Raw genomic sequence first — 17,274 nt, forward strand, 5'->3', positions numbered from 1 at the left:
CAAACTTCATCAGGTCCCTTCCAACACAAACCTTCCTATGATTCTATGATGGCTTTTGCAAGCACTCCTTAATTTAAACTGTGAGATAGTGAGCAGATGGGTCAAAGCTAACCAATTAGGCACAGCAGTCCAAAGGAAGTGGGTCCCACCTCATACATCTTGTCACTTCGCAGGACCTCATTGCATCCCTATTCCCTTCCCAGCTTGATCCTGACAGATGCTGTGGCCAGAGACCCTTCAGCAACTTAGACAAATCCTAGATTTGGCTAAGGTTAAGTGAGCTTAGAGCCTTGATGAGGTTAGAGCCCCCAGCTCTTCAACTCCACTGCAAATCTAACAACAGCCCTACAAGTCATGACAAGAGCATGCAAGTGACGCCATACAGGAGACCACAGCTACATCCCCTCTGCAACCAAGAAGAATGGCAATGGACATAGATGTGTTTCAGCATCAGCGAGCACCAGGGAAGCTTGCTGATGGGAACTTCAGCAGGGTCCAGCAAACCTGGGTGGAGCTGATATAAGGCCTTCTTGTAACTCTGTTGCTTGTGTTACCCATGCTAGCAAGGAAAAAAACCAAAAAAACAGTAAATGGGAGGCAAGAGGGCTTCCACATTTTGCAATGGTTCAGCATTACATTACATTACATTACATCTCCTTACATGAGAGTAACTACAACGTACCGAGTACTGTCTAGGGATGGATGAGGAGCAAATTGAGTGTCTGTGGGTGAGAATTGAGGGGCAGGCTGGTAGGGGTGATACTGTTGTTGGTGTCTATTACAGGCCACCAGATCAGGGTGAGGAAGTTGATGGGGCCTTCTACAGGCAGCTGAGAGCAGCCTCACAATCACAGGCCCTGCTTGTCATGGGGGATTTTAACTTCCCTGATGTTTGCTGGAAGGACTACTCAGCCAGCCAGCCAGTCTAGGAGGTTCCTCCAGTGCACTGACAATAGCTTTCTGATGAAAATGGTGGATGAGCCAACTAAGAGAGGAGCACTGCTGGATCTCATCCTCACTAACAAGGAGGGTCTGGTTGAAGCAGTAAAGGTTGAGGGCTGCCTTGGCTACAGCAACCATGAGATGGTGGAGTTTAGGATCTCATGTGGCAGGAACAGAATACTTAGCAGAATCACAACCCTGGACTTCAGCAGGGCCAACTTTGGCCTTTTCAAGCAATTGCTAGGGGAAATCCCATGGTAAAGGTGGCCCGAGATAGTTTGTTAGCATTCAGAGACTGCTTGCAAGCTCAAGATCAGAGCATCCCAACATATAGGAAGTCAAGGAAAGGAGCCAGGAGACCTGCTTGTATAAAAAGGGAACTGCATGGCAAGCTCAAGTGGAAGAGGAGAGTTTAAAGATCATGGAAGGAGGGGCTGGCCACCTGGGAAGAATAAAAGGCTGTTGTTAGAGGATGCAGGGAGGTAACTAGGAAAGCTAAGGCCTCCTTAGAATTAAACCTTGCAAGTGGGGTCAAGGACAACAGAAAGAGCTTCTTCAAATACATGGCAGATAAAATTAACACTAGAGGCAATGTAGGCCCACTGATGAATGAGGTGGGTGCCCTGGTGACAGAAGATACAGAATCACAGAATGACAGATTCACAGAATCATGGAATGTTGGGGATTGGAAGGGATCTTGAAAGATCATCTAGTCCAATCCCCCCGCTGGAGCAGGAACACCTAGATGAGGTTACACAAAAAGGTGTCCCCAGGTGGGTTTGAATTTCTCCAGTCTTCAAAAAGGGCAAGAAGGAGGACCTGGGTAACTACAGACCGGTCAGCCTCACCTCCATCCCTGGGAAGGTGATGGAACAACTTATCCTTGGTGCCATTTCAAGGCATTTCAAGGATAAGAGGGCCATTAGGGGCAGTCAACATGGCTTCACCAAGGGTAAGTCGTGCTTAACCAACCTCATAGCCTTTTATGAGGACATAACCAGGTGGACAGATGGATGTGGTCTATTCTGAATTCAGTAAATCATTTGGCACAGTCTCCCACAGCATCCTCGCTGCTAAACTGAGGAAGTGTGGACTGGATGATCGGGTAGTGAGATGGACTGTGAACTGGCTGAAGGAAAGAAGCCAGAGACTTGTGGTCAATGGCGCAGAGTCTAGTTGGAGGCCTGTATCTAGTGGAGTGCCTCAAGGGTCGATACTGGGACCAGTACTATTCAATATATTCATCAGTTACTTGGATGAGGGAATAGAGTGTACTATCAGCAAGTTTGCTGATGACACCAAGCTGGGAGGAGTGGCTGACACACCAGAAGGCTGTGCTGTCATCCAGCGAGACCTGGAGAGGCTGGAGAGCTGGGAGGGGAAAAATTTAATGAAATATAACAAGGGCAAGTGTAGAGTCTTGCATCTGGGTAGGAACAACCCCAGGTTCCAGTATAAGTTGGGGAATGACCTATTAGAGAGCAGCGTAGGGGAAAGCGACCTGGGGGTCCTGGTGGACAACAGGATGACCATGAGCCAGCACTGTGCCCTTGTGGCCAGGAAGGCCAATGGCATCCTGGGGTGTATAAGAAGGGGGGTGGTTAGTAGGTCAGAGAGGTTCTCCTTCCCCTCTACTCTGCCCTGGTGAGACCACACCTGGAATATTGTGTCCAGTTCTGGGCCCCTCAGTTCAGGAAGGACAGGGAACCACTGCAGAGAGTCCAGTGCAGGGCAATAAAGATGATTAAGGGAGTGGAGCATCTCCCTTATGAGGAAAGGCTGAGGGAGCTGGGTCTCTTTAGCTTGGAGGAAACTGAGGGGTGACCTTATTAATGTTTATAAATATATAAAGGGTGAGTGTAACAAGGATGGAGCCAGGCTCTTCTCGGTGACAACCAATGATAGATAGGACAAGGGGCAATGGTTATAAACTGGAACACAGGAGGTTCCACTTAAATATGAGAAGAAACTTCTCCTCAGTGAGGGTGACAGAACACTGGGACAGGCTGCCCAGGGAGGTTGTGGAGTCTTTTTCTCTTGAGACATTCAACACCCACCTGGACACATCCCTGTGTAGCCTCATCTAAGTGTACCTGCTCTGGTGGGGGGATTGGACTAGATGATCTTTCGAGGTCCCTTCCAATCCCTAACATTCTGTGATTCTGTAATTACATTTCTCATTGACACCAAAGCAAAGCTTTAGCAAAATCCTCCTTGCTTTTCAAGAGGCCAAATCTGAGCTATCTGCAATACTGTTCCCAACAATAGTGCAAAGTAGTGAGGCAAAGTAGTGGTCTCCCTAAAACTGAAGAGAGACGGTGGAGCTGATTCCCTTCACCACCCATGACCTTTCCTGGCCAGGAATGCACCGAGTCTTCCTTCCTGAACTCTTCTTTAATAAGAGATCATAGGTGGTCACTCTGGCAGTGACCATTTACTTCAGCACATTTAGCATTTCCTGTTTGTTCCAGAGAGATTATACACCAAAAGATTTGCTCATTCATCAAACCACACATACTAGTGCAATTATTCTTCTTGAAGATGCTGTTTCTGGGGACACTACGTTTCACTAAATGGATGGGACTCGCATATGCCATAGGAAATACTGATCACCTTCTGGAGCAAACCACAACCCAGCAGAAATGACCACTGTTCCAAATAACAGATTAGAAGCTAGCACCTGGAGGCTACTACCTGCCTAACAACAACAGAGAGTTTAAAAGAATTTGGAATTTCTAATAAGGTTGACACAAACCTCATGAGGTTCAATAAAGGCAAAAGCAAAGTCCTTCCCGAGGACATCCTGTGACTTTGCTGCCTGGGAAGAAGAACCCAAGACAGCAGGACAGGCTCTGCAGAAAGGGATAGGGGGTAACCCTACACTGGTGTCAATGCCCAGTTTTAGGTACAAATCTGTCCTGATGGGTCTTGTTTAAGACACAGGGTTCAGGCAAGAAGAGCATACCAAAGCTGCAAACAGTTATTTAGAGGGTAGCTGGGATTGCTCAGGCAGAAGAGGAATATCCTACAAGTGGTTGCAAAAAAGATGAGAAACAAAGCATGAGTGAGGTTTAGACAGAAAACTCTGTATATACCTTCCATGCACGGCAAGAAGGAGCAAAACAATCCAAGTTCCTGCAGGGAGCAGGACCAGGGCAGCAAGGAGGGCTGGCAAAGGCAAACGAGGTTTTCAGCCTGGCCTATTCTGTAGTACACATTGTGGTCTACAATACAGGAGCTGCCAGCATCATCCCTCTACAGCAGCACCCGGAGTTGAACCTGAGCCACCAGCCACATCCTGCCAGCACCTTGCAGGAGGATCTGCATCCCTCCCACAGCACCTGTCATGGGAGTTCAAAGTTCTGGGAGTGATGGGGCTTGTTTTCATCTTTCTTTGTTTCCTCTATTCACTGCTCAAGACTAGGTGTTCCTCTGCCAAGAAGGATTACTATATTTTCCTTCACATCATAAACAGTTACGATGCCAAGACAGATATCTGCACCTTTATGGAGCTGAGCCCGTCACATCTGAATCTCTTAATGCCATGCTGAACAATCCACAGGAGGAAATGCTCTATGACCTCTCCAGTCTTTTAAAACAAATAATGATGGGTAGAGGTTTAAAAACCACTCAAGTGATATGAGAGTAAGTCCCTTTTTCACAGTAGTTCTGAGTTTATCTCACTGGAAGCCACTGAACATTAAATATTCAAATCAACTCTGGGAAATGGTTATGTTCTATAGACAATGAAAGCTCCCTTAGTCTTTTGACAGAGGTCTTTTCAGATGAAAGAGCAGATAACAGAACACACCACACTTGGAAGCTGTTTTTTAAGACCAGAAGGCATGATCACTGTGAGAAGAAGATCAGATATTCCAGACCAGCTTACACTATTCTTTGGGTCATGTACCTTCATTGAGCAGACTGTCTCCAGTGCTGGGGCTGTTGTATTGCTGCCAGCCCCACTCAGGCAGGGTCAGAGCTTTGTTTCCATGCAACCTGCCTTTCAGAGCAGCAACTTCCTGATGGGCAGCTTACTTAACCCAACGGAGCTGCTCCTGAAATGAGAGAAAATACAGTTCCCCTTTCCACTAGTCCCCAGCTGTCCCATTGGAAACCTGCAGGTCCTCCATAAATTACATGCATCGGCTGTTTCCATCCAAAAGATGGAAATGGCAACACTTGCTGGGCAGCCTTCAAACAGCATCTTGCTAGCATGACTCATCTGTTACCTAGGAGAGGAGCAGGAGGGACGGATCCATATGAGGCCATTCTGTAGGTAGGCTGTGCTTAAGCTGCCTACCACTTCCATCTGTCTTCCAGGAGGGCTCAGCAGTCCCCAACCCTGCCAAGGCTGCTGGTCAGGCAAGTGGAAGCAGCCTGTGGAGGCACACAGGTACAGCCCACGCCTACAGTGAGTGCTGAGCCACAGGCTAAACCAGGCAGAAGCATGCTCCTCCAGTTTCCTTCAGCTTTGCATGAAGCCTACACCAGCATGTCAGCATGCAGCCATGGGTATGTGGCCACACTGAGAGGGGGCGATCACGTTTAGATTAAGACCCTGAATGCAGCCTCTATTCACTGGCAGGGAAAGGAGTCTTGTAGTGAAGAGCCCCTGTGGCCTCGTACAGTCACTACTAAGGCCTGTGACTTTTGCCAAGAGGGTGCAAGGTTGGCCTGTGGCAGGGACGGGGGTGATCAGTTTGAAAGAGCTGGAGTCCCACTGCACAGTCTCTTCTACAGTCTCATATTTGCAGCACATGAGAGACGGGGCAGTTAAGGATGTACATGCTCAGCACACAGCATCCCCAGCATAAGGTGGCTGCACAGGAGCCCAAGGTTCTCCAGTCCAGAGAAGCACAGACAGCTTGGGCTGACAGTGCAGGAGATAAAAGGAGTGAGGGATCAGCCTAGCCCTCCCAGCCACATGAGACCCCCAGCCCCCAGCTGGCTCCCAGCCCCCCAGTCCTGTGCTGTTGGCACCTGTGGCCCAGCCTTGATTGCTCCTGCATGTCCAGGGGCCAGGTAGCCCCCTCCTGCCCAAGAAGGGCAACAGGTCTCAGGGCTGAAAGCTCTCCTCAACGGCACCATTGAGACACTGACCAACAGTGTGTGGACCACAGCATCCTCCTGTTGTCCTCACTCCAGACCCCAGGTTTCAAACATTTCACTTTCAGTTCCTTCTGCACAAGTGAATCAGGTCTGCCACGAAGGCAAGCTCCAGCTCCCAGAGCTCCACTAATACGGCAGCTTCCAGCACTAATCCAGGATTTAGATCCTGATGTGTGCAGCACAAAGTGCGCTGTGGGAGCACAAAGCTCCCACCCCACAGCTTTCAATGGCATCAGCAGCTTTTTTGCCCGCTGCCGAGAATGAAGGACACCAGCATCTCAGCTGGGTTAGGGGAGCTGTGGCAAACACAGCATACTCAAGAGGCATCTTGCTTCCATGCCGTCCCTTGGCAGTTAGAAAATAAGTGCCTGCACCTACAGGGACCCATCTCTTCACCACCAGCTACAGAGAGGTAGGGGGAGGATATATATTCTAGGATGGGGGCAAATTCCCTCTTCCTTTGGTGACAAAGATCCTCTCCCCTCCCCTTCCCTCTGCCTGGTTCAGAGCAGAGGCACCAGGCCTAGAGAGATGCACAGAGAAAGGGAGGGGACAGCAGATGCAGCAGTGAGATCACATAGGGTGCAAGTGTCAGCAGAAGTCATGCACAGAGCCGCTGATCCCTTGCATGCTTCCCATCCCACCTTTCACTCCCCGTGGAGGGGATCCAGATGGGGGGCAACACCCAGCACTGAGCCTGTTTAAAGGGTTGGGAATGATGAAGTAGGGGATGCCAAATTCTGAACAGCAGCTTGAGAGGAAGGCCTTGGCTGAGGCAGGCAGGGAAGCAAGATGCACTATGTCCTGGTGCAGAGGCCTAACCAAATTCATTCCTGACATAAACCAGCACTGAGCAGCTTTCTGCTGTCCCTAGAACATCATTCCCACCTGCCTGAGAGCCAAAATCTACCTATGGATGCTAACCAAGACATAAGCAAGGGGTGGGCACAAGGCAAGTGGCATGCAAACCAGCACTTCACAGAGGGCACAAGGATGGGCTTGCTGCTATCAGGCAGCAGCAAGGAAAGGAGCCTACCTGAATCTTGACAGCAATAAGAACGGAGCTCAGCTCTTTGTCCAGCTCTTTCAGCACCGTGAGTTTCTTCAGGCGGAGACTGCAGAGCCTGTAAGACAGAGAGAATGGGACACATTCAGGCACCACCATCCCTGGGGCCCTGCCACATGGTACCCGGTGCTCGGAAGACAGCCTGGATGCTTGGCCCAGCCGTAGGCACAAGCTTGGCGGAGGAACACTGGCATTCATGCGCCACTGAGACAGGCCATTGGGAAAAAAAGGAAAGAAGGAAAATTAACAGAGCTAAAGCAGGCTTAAAGGATTAGCATGCAACAGGAAGTCCAACGGCAGGCCATGTGGTAAAGAGATCCCTTCCCAAGTAGGCCTGTTGCCAGCTCTGCTTAAATCTACCTTGGTCACAGCGCTGTTTATTTATAAACCAAAGCACTTAAATCCACTCTTATCCTGGACTTAGTTAAGGCAAATATTCACATGCAGACATCACAACTTGACTCTTCGCTTGCACAGTACCACAGAGATAACTTGGGAAGCTGGGTGCAGGTGCCCTGTGGGAAGCCTTATACAGCAGAGCCACCCTGACAGCCTCAAATCTTGGAGACTCAGCACGGTAAGTGGCATTTCCAGGAAAAAAACACAAAGGAGCCTGAGGCTGAGTGAGAAGAGCTACTTTTGCTGCTTGAAGGATTAGTCAGTGCCTGTGAGACGGCCAGCCACCCTGATCTCCTGCCTAGGAGCCTGCAACAGGACTCCCACAGGGACTACTTGTGAGGAACAATGTGTCAGGGAGCACAGGCCAAAGATGTTTTTACAACAAGCAACATGACCACACACATTTTGCAAGCTAGCCTCTGTGTGCTATGCTCAATGCCTGCAGTGCTGCAGCCAGCGGTACCCAGGACTTTTGTGGATACCATTGTGCTGTACCTGAGATTTAGGCCACCCTTCCTGGAGAACAGATGTGTCACTACCAAATGCGTTTCTGTCTGACCCACTATGCTCTCTGAAGGCCAAATCTATTCCTCCCTGCTTTTTTGCCTACCCCCACCCCGCTTTTTTTTAAGGAAAAAAACATGCTCTTGCTATGCTAACATACAGCAACAGTGTAGAACCGCCCCGAGTTAGAATGATAGTGGAAAGGGAAGCATAGACAGCCATATTGCAGGGCAGGTTTAGGGTTTAGCAAGGACTCTCCTCCTACCATGTGCCTGCTTTCCCTGCTAAAATTATTTCAGCTGGTGCAGAAGGTTTGCTGGACTGTGACTGCAACCCTGCTGCTCAGTCCTTTAATGCTAGGTAGCCAGGCATGGTGGACACCAGAAGTGAGGACCCTGGGAGCACAGGCAAGCTCTACCCATCTCTTTGCTAGATGTTCTGGAGTCCTTCAGCCAAAGCCCCCTCAGCCTGTACACCCCAGCACTGCAATCAGTGATCCCATCTCTGTCCACCCTTCCCCTCTGAGCCTCTGCTTGTAGAAAAGGGAGAAATCTTATCTAGGGCAGGCTTCTTTCTCCCCAGAAATACGTAGGCAAGGTTAGGAGTGAGCTCCTCATGAAGCATGGCCAAAGACGAGGAGGCCACCTCTAGGGCCGGGAGGGCAGGACTCAGTGTTAGCCAGAAAGATGGGGTATAGCAACCACACCAGATGTACTAAGGAAGAACTTGCAAAGAGGCTAAGCTTAGCTAACCTTGTCACTAACTAGTGCTAACTTTGACTGTCTCTAGTCCCTAAACAAGCCACAGAGAGGAATGAGGCTTGAATGTCTAATCCAAAGACAGAACCATCTGCTAATTTTCCATAGAAGCATTTATCTAGTCATAATATTTACCTGCATTGGAGAAGTTATCCCCAAAAGATTAGAACTTCCACAAGGACATATCAAGTCTTAATCTGAGGATATTGAAATATTATAATTCTACCTGGCTATTGTTCTCATTGTAAAAACACTCCTTACCTGAACTAGTCCACTCATTAGCTCTTCATGCTCCTTTCTGAGGCACCCAGGACTCCCATCAGTACCTGATATTTTTCCTCAAGGAAGAATACATGCATACTGATCAGCTCTGCCCACTTGGGTAGCCCTTTTATCTCTGATAAGGCACTTTAAAGCTTTCTTATTCTTCTTTTACCTCTTTCCAGTTTTCAAGATCTCATTTACACAGTGGGAGATCCTGTACACTGCCCCTGGTTCTTCCCATACCACATGCAGGTTTCCCCCTTCCACCCTCTGCTCTTATGCCACTCAAACATCTCATTAGCTCAGGTATAGCCTGTACCCTGCAACTCCAACTCCTTCCCAGAACAGTGCTTTCTAAAATACTACTACCCTTCCCACAGGGATTAGCACACATATTCTGGAGTCTAAATGCACTTATTTGCAGCACAAGAGCTCACAATTTTTAAAAGGGTGCTCCTTAGCATCTTGGTTGTCCCTGATGACCCTCTTTTGATCTGTTACTTAACCAAATCCCGCATCACCCAGCTCCGTGTCACCACTACGTGTGGCACCAGTACTGGACAGCAGCGGGTCCCACGCTAATCCCTGCAGATCTCTGTCGGACAGGATTGATCTACAGTATGCTTCGCAGAACACTTCAGCCAAATCCCATGGCAACTACCACATGGACTTGCCCAAAATTGATTACTGTGTGATCCCCCCAAAACACTGAACTTTTTTGGTAGATTAGTTATAAATCTGGATCTACTTGCTCATATAATTAAAACAGGATAAGTAACACCTGTTCTCAAGCTATGAAACTACTGCAAGGACTTTATATTGAGTTGTGGTTAACAAGACTGTATAACACCCTGACAGGAACAATGACTGAAAGCAACAAGGAAAATGAGCTTCAATGAGACAGTCTGACAGGCTCCTGGATCTCCAGTACTCCTACACTTTACTGCTGTTCCTTTACTGGTGAGAGGTACTCACCGTTTCCTGGTATTATCTTCAAAAATGCTGCCTTCTTTCCATCACTAACTGGGATGGCCAGTCAGCCAAAAATCCCCTTTCTTGATTGTGGCTTTTTAAGCATGCAACAAAATAAAGTAGCTCCTATGTTTAATTTACTCTGCTCTACCTTGTTATTCAACCTGGTGCCAAGCAGGAGCACACACTGCTGACCAAGGAGATAACAAGCAGGAGTACATGTTCACATACACACATTCACACCTCCACCACTGCCACCACCTCCAGCTAAGATCATGGTAATGAAACAGAGCACAGGCACATACACACAAACACCTGCATCGTGACAGCACCACTCCTGCTAAGGAGCAGGCACAGAGTGCACTGACACACATGCACACAGACAGACAGACACTCTTGCTTCACTAAGCAAGCACCGACTTTCGAAGTCGAGATTACGAACTGCAAGCAATTACACCAAAATAAGACTGAGGGGGGAAAAGAAAAAAAAAAAAAGGAGAGAGAGAGAAGCAAACCCAGGAACTCATGAGTTAACTGTTCGACAACATTAAAACCTCTAAAGTAAAATTAGAAAATTTGAGTATGCCATTTTCTAGAGTATGTCTTAGACACTGAAGTCATACTATGAAAACACCCCAAAGCATCATTCCAGGCACATTTTTCCTTTTTTTTTTCTTTTTCCTGCTCCAGGTTGCAGCTTCCCAGCTGTTTCCTTCCTCTCCAGTTAAATGACAAATGTGGAGTTTTTGCTCTGAAGTCTGAAGAAACACTTATAACACCATCACCAACCTGGCCTGTGAATTCATCTTGAAAAGCAAAGCTCCTGTAACATCTGCATGTTGTGAAATTCAGTGTCATCAGCAAAGCACTCGATCCAGCTGTTGTTTGCAAATTCATCCAACCTCCTGTCCCAGCAGGTGACTGCTGCTCACAGATGACACACACAGCAGCTAGTTTTACTGTTGCATTTCAAGGCTGATGTTTCAGTGAACTCCACACATGTCTAAAGCCCCTGATGCTGGGGGAATACAAACCAGAGGTACAATTCCCAAGGATGGCAGGGAGGGAAGGAAAACAGGATGAAAATACATCTGTGCACAGTACAGGAGGAGCAGTGCTTTGCCCATAAGCCTGAGAGCAACTGTTAAGGAGAGGAAAACAATTTTGTCCTACCTACCTACCTCAGTAGAAAAGATTTGGAAGCACACCACACACAGTGGGGGAGCAGCAGCTCTAGGAGAAGCCTGCAAAATTGGAGTTGCACAACTCTCCAAAACTCACAAACTGGCAAAGGTGCCTGGCAGAGAAGCAGCTTGAGCTCTTTGTAAACAAGGAACCTCAGACATCTCTTTCTGCACAGGGCAAAGGCATTGGGGAGACAGAGGTGCCAAGGAGCACTTCTACTGGGATTGTTCATTGAAGGTGAAGGGTAGTCTAAAGTACGGCAGCAACGAGGGCTCTCTGAATGGTATATATGGCCACTAACAGGATATAAAACCTTAATAGCAGGCCTCACACTGCTTTTGAATAGACACGGTACATTTCTCCTGCTGGCACCAAGGGCTGTTCAGTGCTTGGCTTACGGGCTCCAGGTGAGTGGCAGCTCATTCTCTGGGCAGGATTATTTTCCTGAACATTTGCACTGAATTCCTTGTGTGGCAGCAGTCTGGCTCCCTGTTTTTTGCCTGTAGCTCACATGCCATCTACAAATGTTAGAGCATGTCCACCTTTCCCAGCACTGGCCCTCCACGCGTCCTCATCAATGCTACTACCCTTATTAGCTGCATAATGGTGGGCTAAGCCTTCAATAGCAGCAGTTTATCAGCTCCTCAATATTTTTTCTGACTTTGACAGCTCAGGTTTGCCTTTCAAGGAGACACCAACCTCTGAGACTGGGCTTCTGGAGAGAATGCCAGATATTCAGTGGGGCTCACAAGGTATGGGACACTCCTGCACCCCTGCTATGCAGCGCCTATTTCCCTCAACGCCATCCACTAGAGGGCAGAAGGTAACCAGGACCAGACACGCTGACCGATGGGGATGCTCTTCAGACTGGCTAGTCTCATAGAGAAGTTTTAGAGGGGTGTCCAGCCCTACAGCTCACCTCTGACAGTGGCCAAAGCAGGTGCCAAGGGAAGAGCACACAAACGGGATGCGAGCAGTGAGATACTGGCTGGAATGCACTCTGTAATAGCTCTCTGAAGTACAAGATACTCCCTGAGCTGTAGGTGATGTGTATGCACGAGACACCACCGATGCACACAGAGGGGAGGAGAGACCTACTACACTTTCAGAAACAAAGTCCCTGCTCCCAGCAAACAGGAGTGATGAACTGGGTCAGCAGCAGGCTCTTCATCAAGCTCTGCAGTTCAGGCATCAGGATGGGTAGGTGGACTAATTACATGCTTTAAGATGAGCTGGGATGAAGGCTGACATCAGCCTGCTTTGAGAGCCTCCCCCATGGAAAATACGACAGCACACAAGGCTTGCTAGCACACTCTTGCCTCTCTGCCCGCCAGCAATTGCAACTGCTGCAGCTTGGGAAGGGCAAGGAAAGAAAGCTGTGCTGAAGTGGTGTAACACAGTAGGATGCAGAGGTCAAAAGCTGTGACAGCACCCTTCTGGGGTGCTCAAAGAAAGAGTGAGGGCTAGGGCCACCAAATGCCTGCTGTGTATCAGTTCCCCCAGCTAAGCTACGCAGGGTGATGTGCAGCACAGCAGCTGGTGCTGAGTAGCAACCATCTTCTTGCCTTGAGAGAGGCATTTTGGCTCCCCAGTGTCCTGGCTGACAGCAGCTTGCTGCTACCAATAGCACACATCTGCTGTGCTGCTGGGTCCAGAGCTCACTTCTGTTACTGCAAATTGCAGTAGGTTTGACTTATCCCAATTCCCCAGAGTCCTTCCAAAAACAAATCCCAAAGCATGAGGGACAGGAAGACAAAACTCCCCAGGCTGCTACATCCCTTTATTTCCTGTAAAGCATTTTTAACTAATAGAGGGAAGATTCAGTCTACACACGAGGAAGAAATTTTTTACAATGAGGGTGGTGAAACACTGGCACAGGTTGCCCAGAGAGGTGGTAGATGCCCCTTCCCTGGAAACATTCAGGGCCAGGCTGGACAAGGCTTGGAGCAACCTGATCTAGTTGAAGATGTCCCTGCTCATTGCAGGGGGGTTGGACTAGATGACTTTTAAATGTCCCTTCCAAGCCAAATTATTTTATGATTCTATGATGATTCTATGATTTCAGAGTTTTTGGCTCTGCCTGCCTTAGGAAATCCAGGCTTTTTTCCCAGGTGACTATTACCAGTCCACTCCATCATCCTACCTTCTTCCAAGTGCCCCTAGACAGACCAAACCCAAGGCCAAAGCTCAGACTTTCTGGAGGACCAGCTGACACTCTTCTTCCTTTTGTCTCTGAGGGTTATAACAGCAAAGGAATGTAAAGACCATGCTGAGAAGGGATTCCTTCTCCCCACAGCAGCAAGCTGGCTGCAGTACACAGGAGGAGGACTGAGGGCAATGGCATGCTGGGAACAGCAGAGAATGCCAGTGTCGGCAAGGTATACATTACCAAGAGCAAGGACCCTCATTACCAAGAGAGGACCCTCAGTCAGGACAAATGAGAGACAACGGGAAGAAAACAGTGTCCTGCAAGTAGATATGTCCACCTTTTCTTGTCTTTGTGGCCAGCTGCCTACAGCTGCCCCGAGTCCTCCTCACAGCCTTGTGTCCTGGCTAGCATATGCCCTTGGGATGGCCATTTGAGACAGACTGCAGCTTCTTTTCAAAGAGGCCAGTGCAGGTCCTGCCAGTGCAACACATTAAATGGGACCTCAGCACCACTGTATTGAGTTGGAGCACCTCATTTTTTCATTTTTCCTATTCTCACAGGAGAGAAAGCCTACCCCAACAGGCCTCACTGTTCTCATCTGACTGGGCAGTCCATGAAAGGTCACCATCTCACAGTCTATGTCCATTTATCAGGCATGTCCTACTCTGATCAGCCCTTGGAAAACTGTTTAACTCTTTAATCTCTGGGCAGATGATCTTTGGTTTGGTCAGTGAGTTGCCCTTGAGCTTGCTGCACCCAGCTGCTCTACTAAACATACTCAAAAGCAGCTTTTCCACAGTGTCCCGCAGGGACCATGCACGGTTCTGCCCAGGAGTTCTGAATGCCACACAGGGGCCTTCTGGGAACAGCCTGCCCTCCTATCACAAGCTCTTAGCACTCCTCTGTGTTCAGATATATATTTCATAGTACTGAGGTACCGCTGAGATGGCACAGCTGCTCACAGCAGATGCCCGGGAAAGAACAGGTCACACCTCAAAAAGATACAACAGTTAGGACAAGGCATAGCAGACATACCAGGCTGGGTTAAATGCACCTACAAGATAAGAGAGGCTCAGAGAAGGGACAAGAACATTGACAGACCATGTGCATGTCCCAGCCAGCAGCAGTAGCTACTGTTGATCACCAGCAACAGCTATCAGAGCTGCTTGCTACCTGTGTGAAAGCAGCCAGGTGTGAGGGAAGATTGAGCACAGCCAGTAAACGTATTCACTGATTTTGTCTCGAATAAATACGATTCACTCTGCATTACAAAAGAGATCTGTTGGACTTATCTAAGATCTAAATCTTTCTAAATACCTAACATGATGTGCAAAGCCATCCTCTTCTCCAGGGCTTTTGAAACTGCTATATGATAGCTGTAGCCAAACTGCAGCCAAAACTGTTCTTGGACCAGCCCCCATGTTTCTTTCACAAAGTTTTAACAGGTTTTGCTTTTGAAATATCCTTGTTAAAACAGATCAGTCAAGATGCATTATTGAATGTATACCAGCCCTAAATGTGGGGAGTAACGCAAGAAGAGGCAGATAAACCGACAGCAGCGCTGTGCTCAGGGTACATAGTACTATTTTTTCTGAAAGCTATTATATATCTACTACAGGCTTTCAGTCGCTTTTGTGTTGCCACAGGCAGGTAGTGCATATGGAAGAAGATCTGAACTACTCAAAGTACTGCATTTCTGATGAAAGAATGGCTGCTCAGGACAAGTGCTAACATCAAGATTGCCCTGCTTGTTTGCTGCCCATGGCATAGTGAGGAAGGGTGGGCTGTTTCAAGCAGAGGGGCAATGAAACAGAGGCATGAGAATGCATGGTTTCCTCACTGCCACTGCAGAGGCCATGGCATCCCAAATCAGGACAGAGCGAGACCAGCTGCAATGGAAAAACAGCTCTCACACAAATGCTTGGCCAAGGCCATACACCAAATCAGGGACAGGGCAATAGGTACAGACTGAAACACAGGAGGGTTCATCTAAACATGAGGGGAAACTTTTGACTTTGAGGGTGGCAGAGCACTGGAACAGGCTGCCCAGAGAGGTTGTGGAGTCTCCTTCTCTGGAGACATTCAAAACCCACTTGGACACTTTCCTGTGCAATCCGCTCTAGGTGAAGCTGCTTTAGCAGGTGGGTTGGACTAGATGATCTCCAGAGGTCACTTCCAACCCCAACCATTCTGTGATTCCGTGAGTATTCCTCATTATCCAGCATCCCCACTACACACAGACAGCAGTGACAACTTCAACCCAGCACAGCTGCCTGGGATTCCCACTGTCAGGCGTGCAGCCGACCACTCCAGAACACATGTGCTTTCCTTCTGAAGGCTGCTGGTCTGTTCTCTGAGGTTGGGGCACACCTTGTCACGTGGGCAAGTGTATGCCAGCATCTCTCCATGCACATTGCTTCTAAACAAGACAGATGCGGCTTTCTCAGACTGATACAAATGCAATAGTGAAAGCAATTAAAAGATAAGTTTATATGATTAAATGCTCCTGTCCTATTCCCAGTCAGATTTTTCTAAGCACAACTGTCCTTTGCAGGCTCCATAGCTACAGACAGCTCCACAGTTTTGGACAGCAGCTGTTTGTGTTGTGGACTCATGCCTAGTACACAAGTTCTTGCTGCTATGCACATTTTCAGGATGGCTCAGTGTAGGACACTGTACACAGTAGACAGAAAGACAGAAAATCAACATATTACCTGAATGCCACCTCTTGACCTAAGGACTGATTTCTCCTTAGAAATGCCACTTCCTGACACACCTTCGCTGTGGACTAGAGAGCTCCCACATCCTTTGCTAGTGTGCTGGTTTGACTGAAAATGGGTTAATTTTCTTCATGCAGTTAGAAAGCTTTCTTTTCCATAGCTAGCATGCTCATTATTTGGACTTAGTTTGAGAACAAGAGATAACACCCCAGCACAGAGTTAATGTTCTTAATTGCTCTGGTCTGAGAGCCAAGGACATTCTGAGCGCTCTGCCCACAGGGGTGAGTCATCGAGGAAGGGGGACAGAGATGGGGCAGAGCTTGACTGACATCCAGACTGATCAATAAGAATATTCCATCCCATTAGTGTCATGCTAATTATTTAAGGAGTCAGGGCCTTCCAGTTTGCTCTCTTGCTCTTCTCTTCTGCTCTCTCTCACTCCAGTTTGCTCTGGGGCACAGCCAGGGGAGTTCTGGTTGGGATGTTTAGTGTGGATGGAGTTTGTGGGGAATTGCCTTGAGTATCTTTTTTTTAATCTATCTATCTATCTATCTATCGATATATTTACTAGTAGTGTATTAGTATTTTGTTATTTTATTAAACTGTGTTTATGTCAATCCAAGTTTCTCGCTTCCCTTTTGATTCTCTCCCCTATTGGAGGGGGGTGAGGAAGGGGGTGAGTGAGCGGGTATCGTGGTTGCATTGCTAGCTCGGGTTAAACCATGACAGCTAGCCGGCATAACAAATCACACACAAGACATGCATCCTTCCTACCCGGATCTCAGGTGTCATTCCTGCCCGTGCAGCTAGTCCCACTGTGGGAGGAAGAGCAGCTGCTAATGTGGCTCCAGGCCTACCCAGCACCACAAATTTCAGGCAGGATGAGCGGTGCCTCTGTATGCTGTCAGTACAGAACCTTGGCAACAGCAAACAGATCACTACAGCCTGTCAGCATCGGCAGAGTTATTCCTGCCGCTCCTTCTTAACAAGTCTGCTCTCTCCAGACAGAATTCAATATAGAACTCTGGCCAGGAGAGCATATGAGCTAGGAGGGACCGAATGGAGAGATAAGGCAGGTACCACTGTTCACTACAGCCTTTGGCACATCCAGCTTTCCTCTGTGCTATTCAACACTTCCTTTCTGAGCCAAACCACTGTAGGGAAGAGCTGCTCCATCTCTGATGGTACCGGCACAGCCCTGGA

The 17,274-nt window shown here is 48.2% G+C and overlaps 1 protein-coding gene across 8 annotated transcripts in view; it reads right to left on the minus strand.

The window, feature by feature from the left end:
• The window catches only part of LOC102092851 (phosphofurin acidic cluster sorting protein 1), a 97,632-nt gene that overhangs the window by 16,622 nt on the left and 63,736 nt on the right, over window positions 1–17,274 (minus strand). For 6 of the 8 annotated variants that reach the window (XR_010471712.1, XM_065058968.1, XM_065058967.1 and 3 more), the window contains one exon: window positions 7,091–7,178. Coding sequence is in view for 5 of the 8 variants with exons in the window: in XM_065058968.1 (XP_064915040.1) it covers window positions 7,091–7,178 (88 nt within the window). In the remaining 3 variants the exon portion in view is untranslated. Of the gene's footprint in view, window positions 1–4,852; window positions 5,001–7,090; window positions 7,179–17,274 lie in introns of those variants that run through there. The other 2 variants (XM_065058971.1, XM_021296320.2) reach the window with 2 other exon arrangements.

The sequence above is a fragment of the Columba livia genome, chromosome 3 (genome assembly GCF_036013475.1).
Source record: "Columba livia isolate bColLiv1 breed racing homer chromosome 3, bColLiv1.pat.W.v2, whole genome shotgun sequence".
NCBI lineage: Eukaryota > Metazoa > Chordata > Aves > Columbiformes > Columbidae > Columba > Columba livia.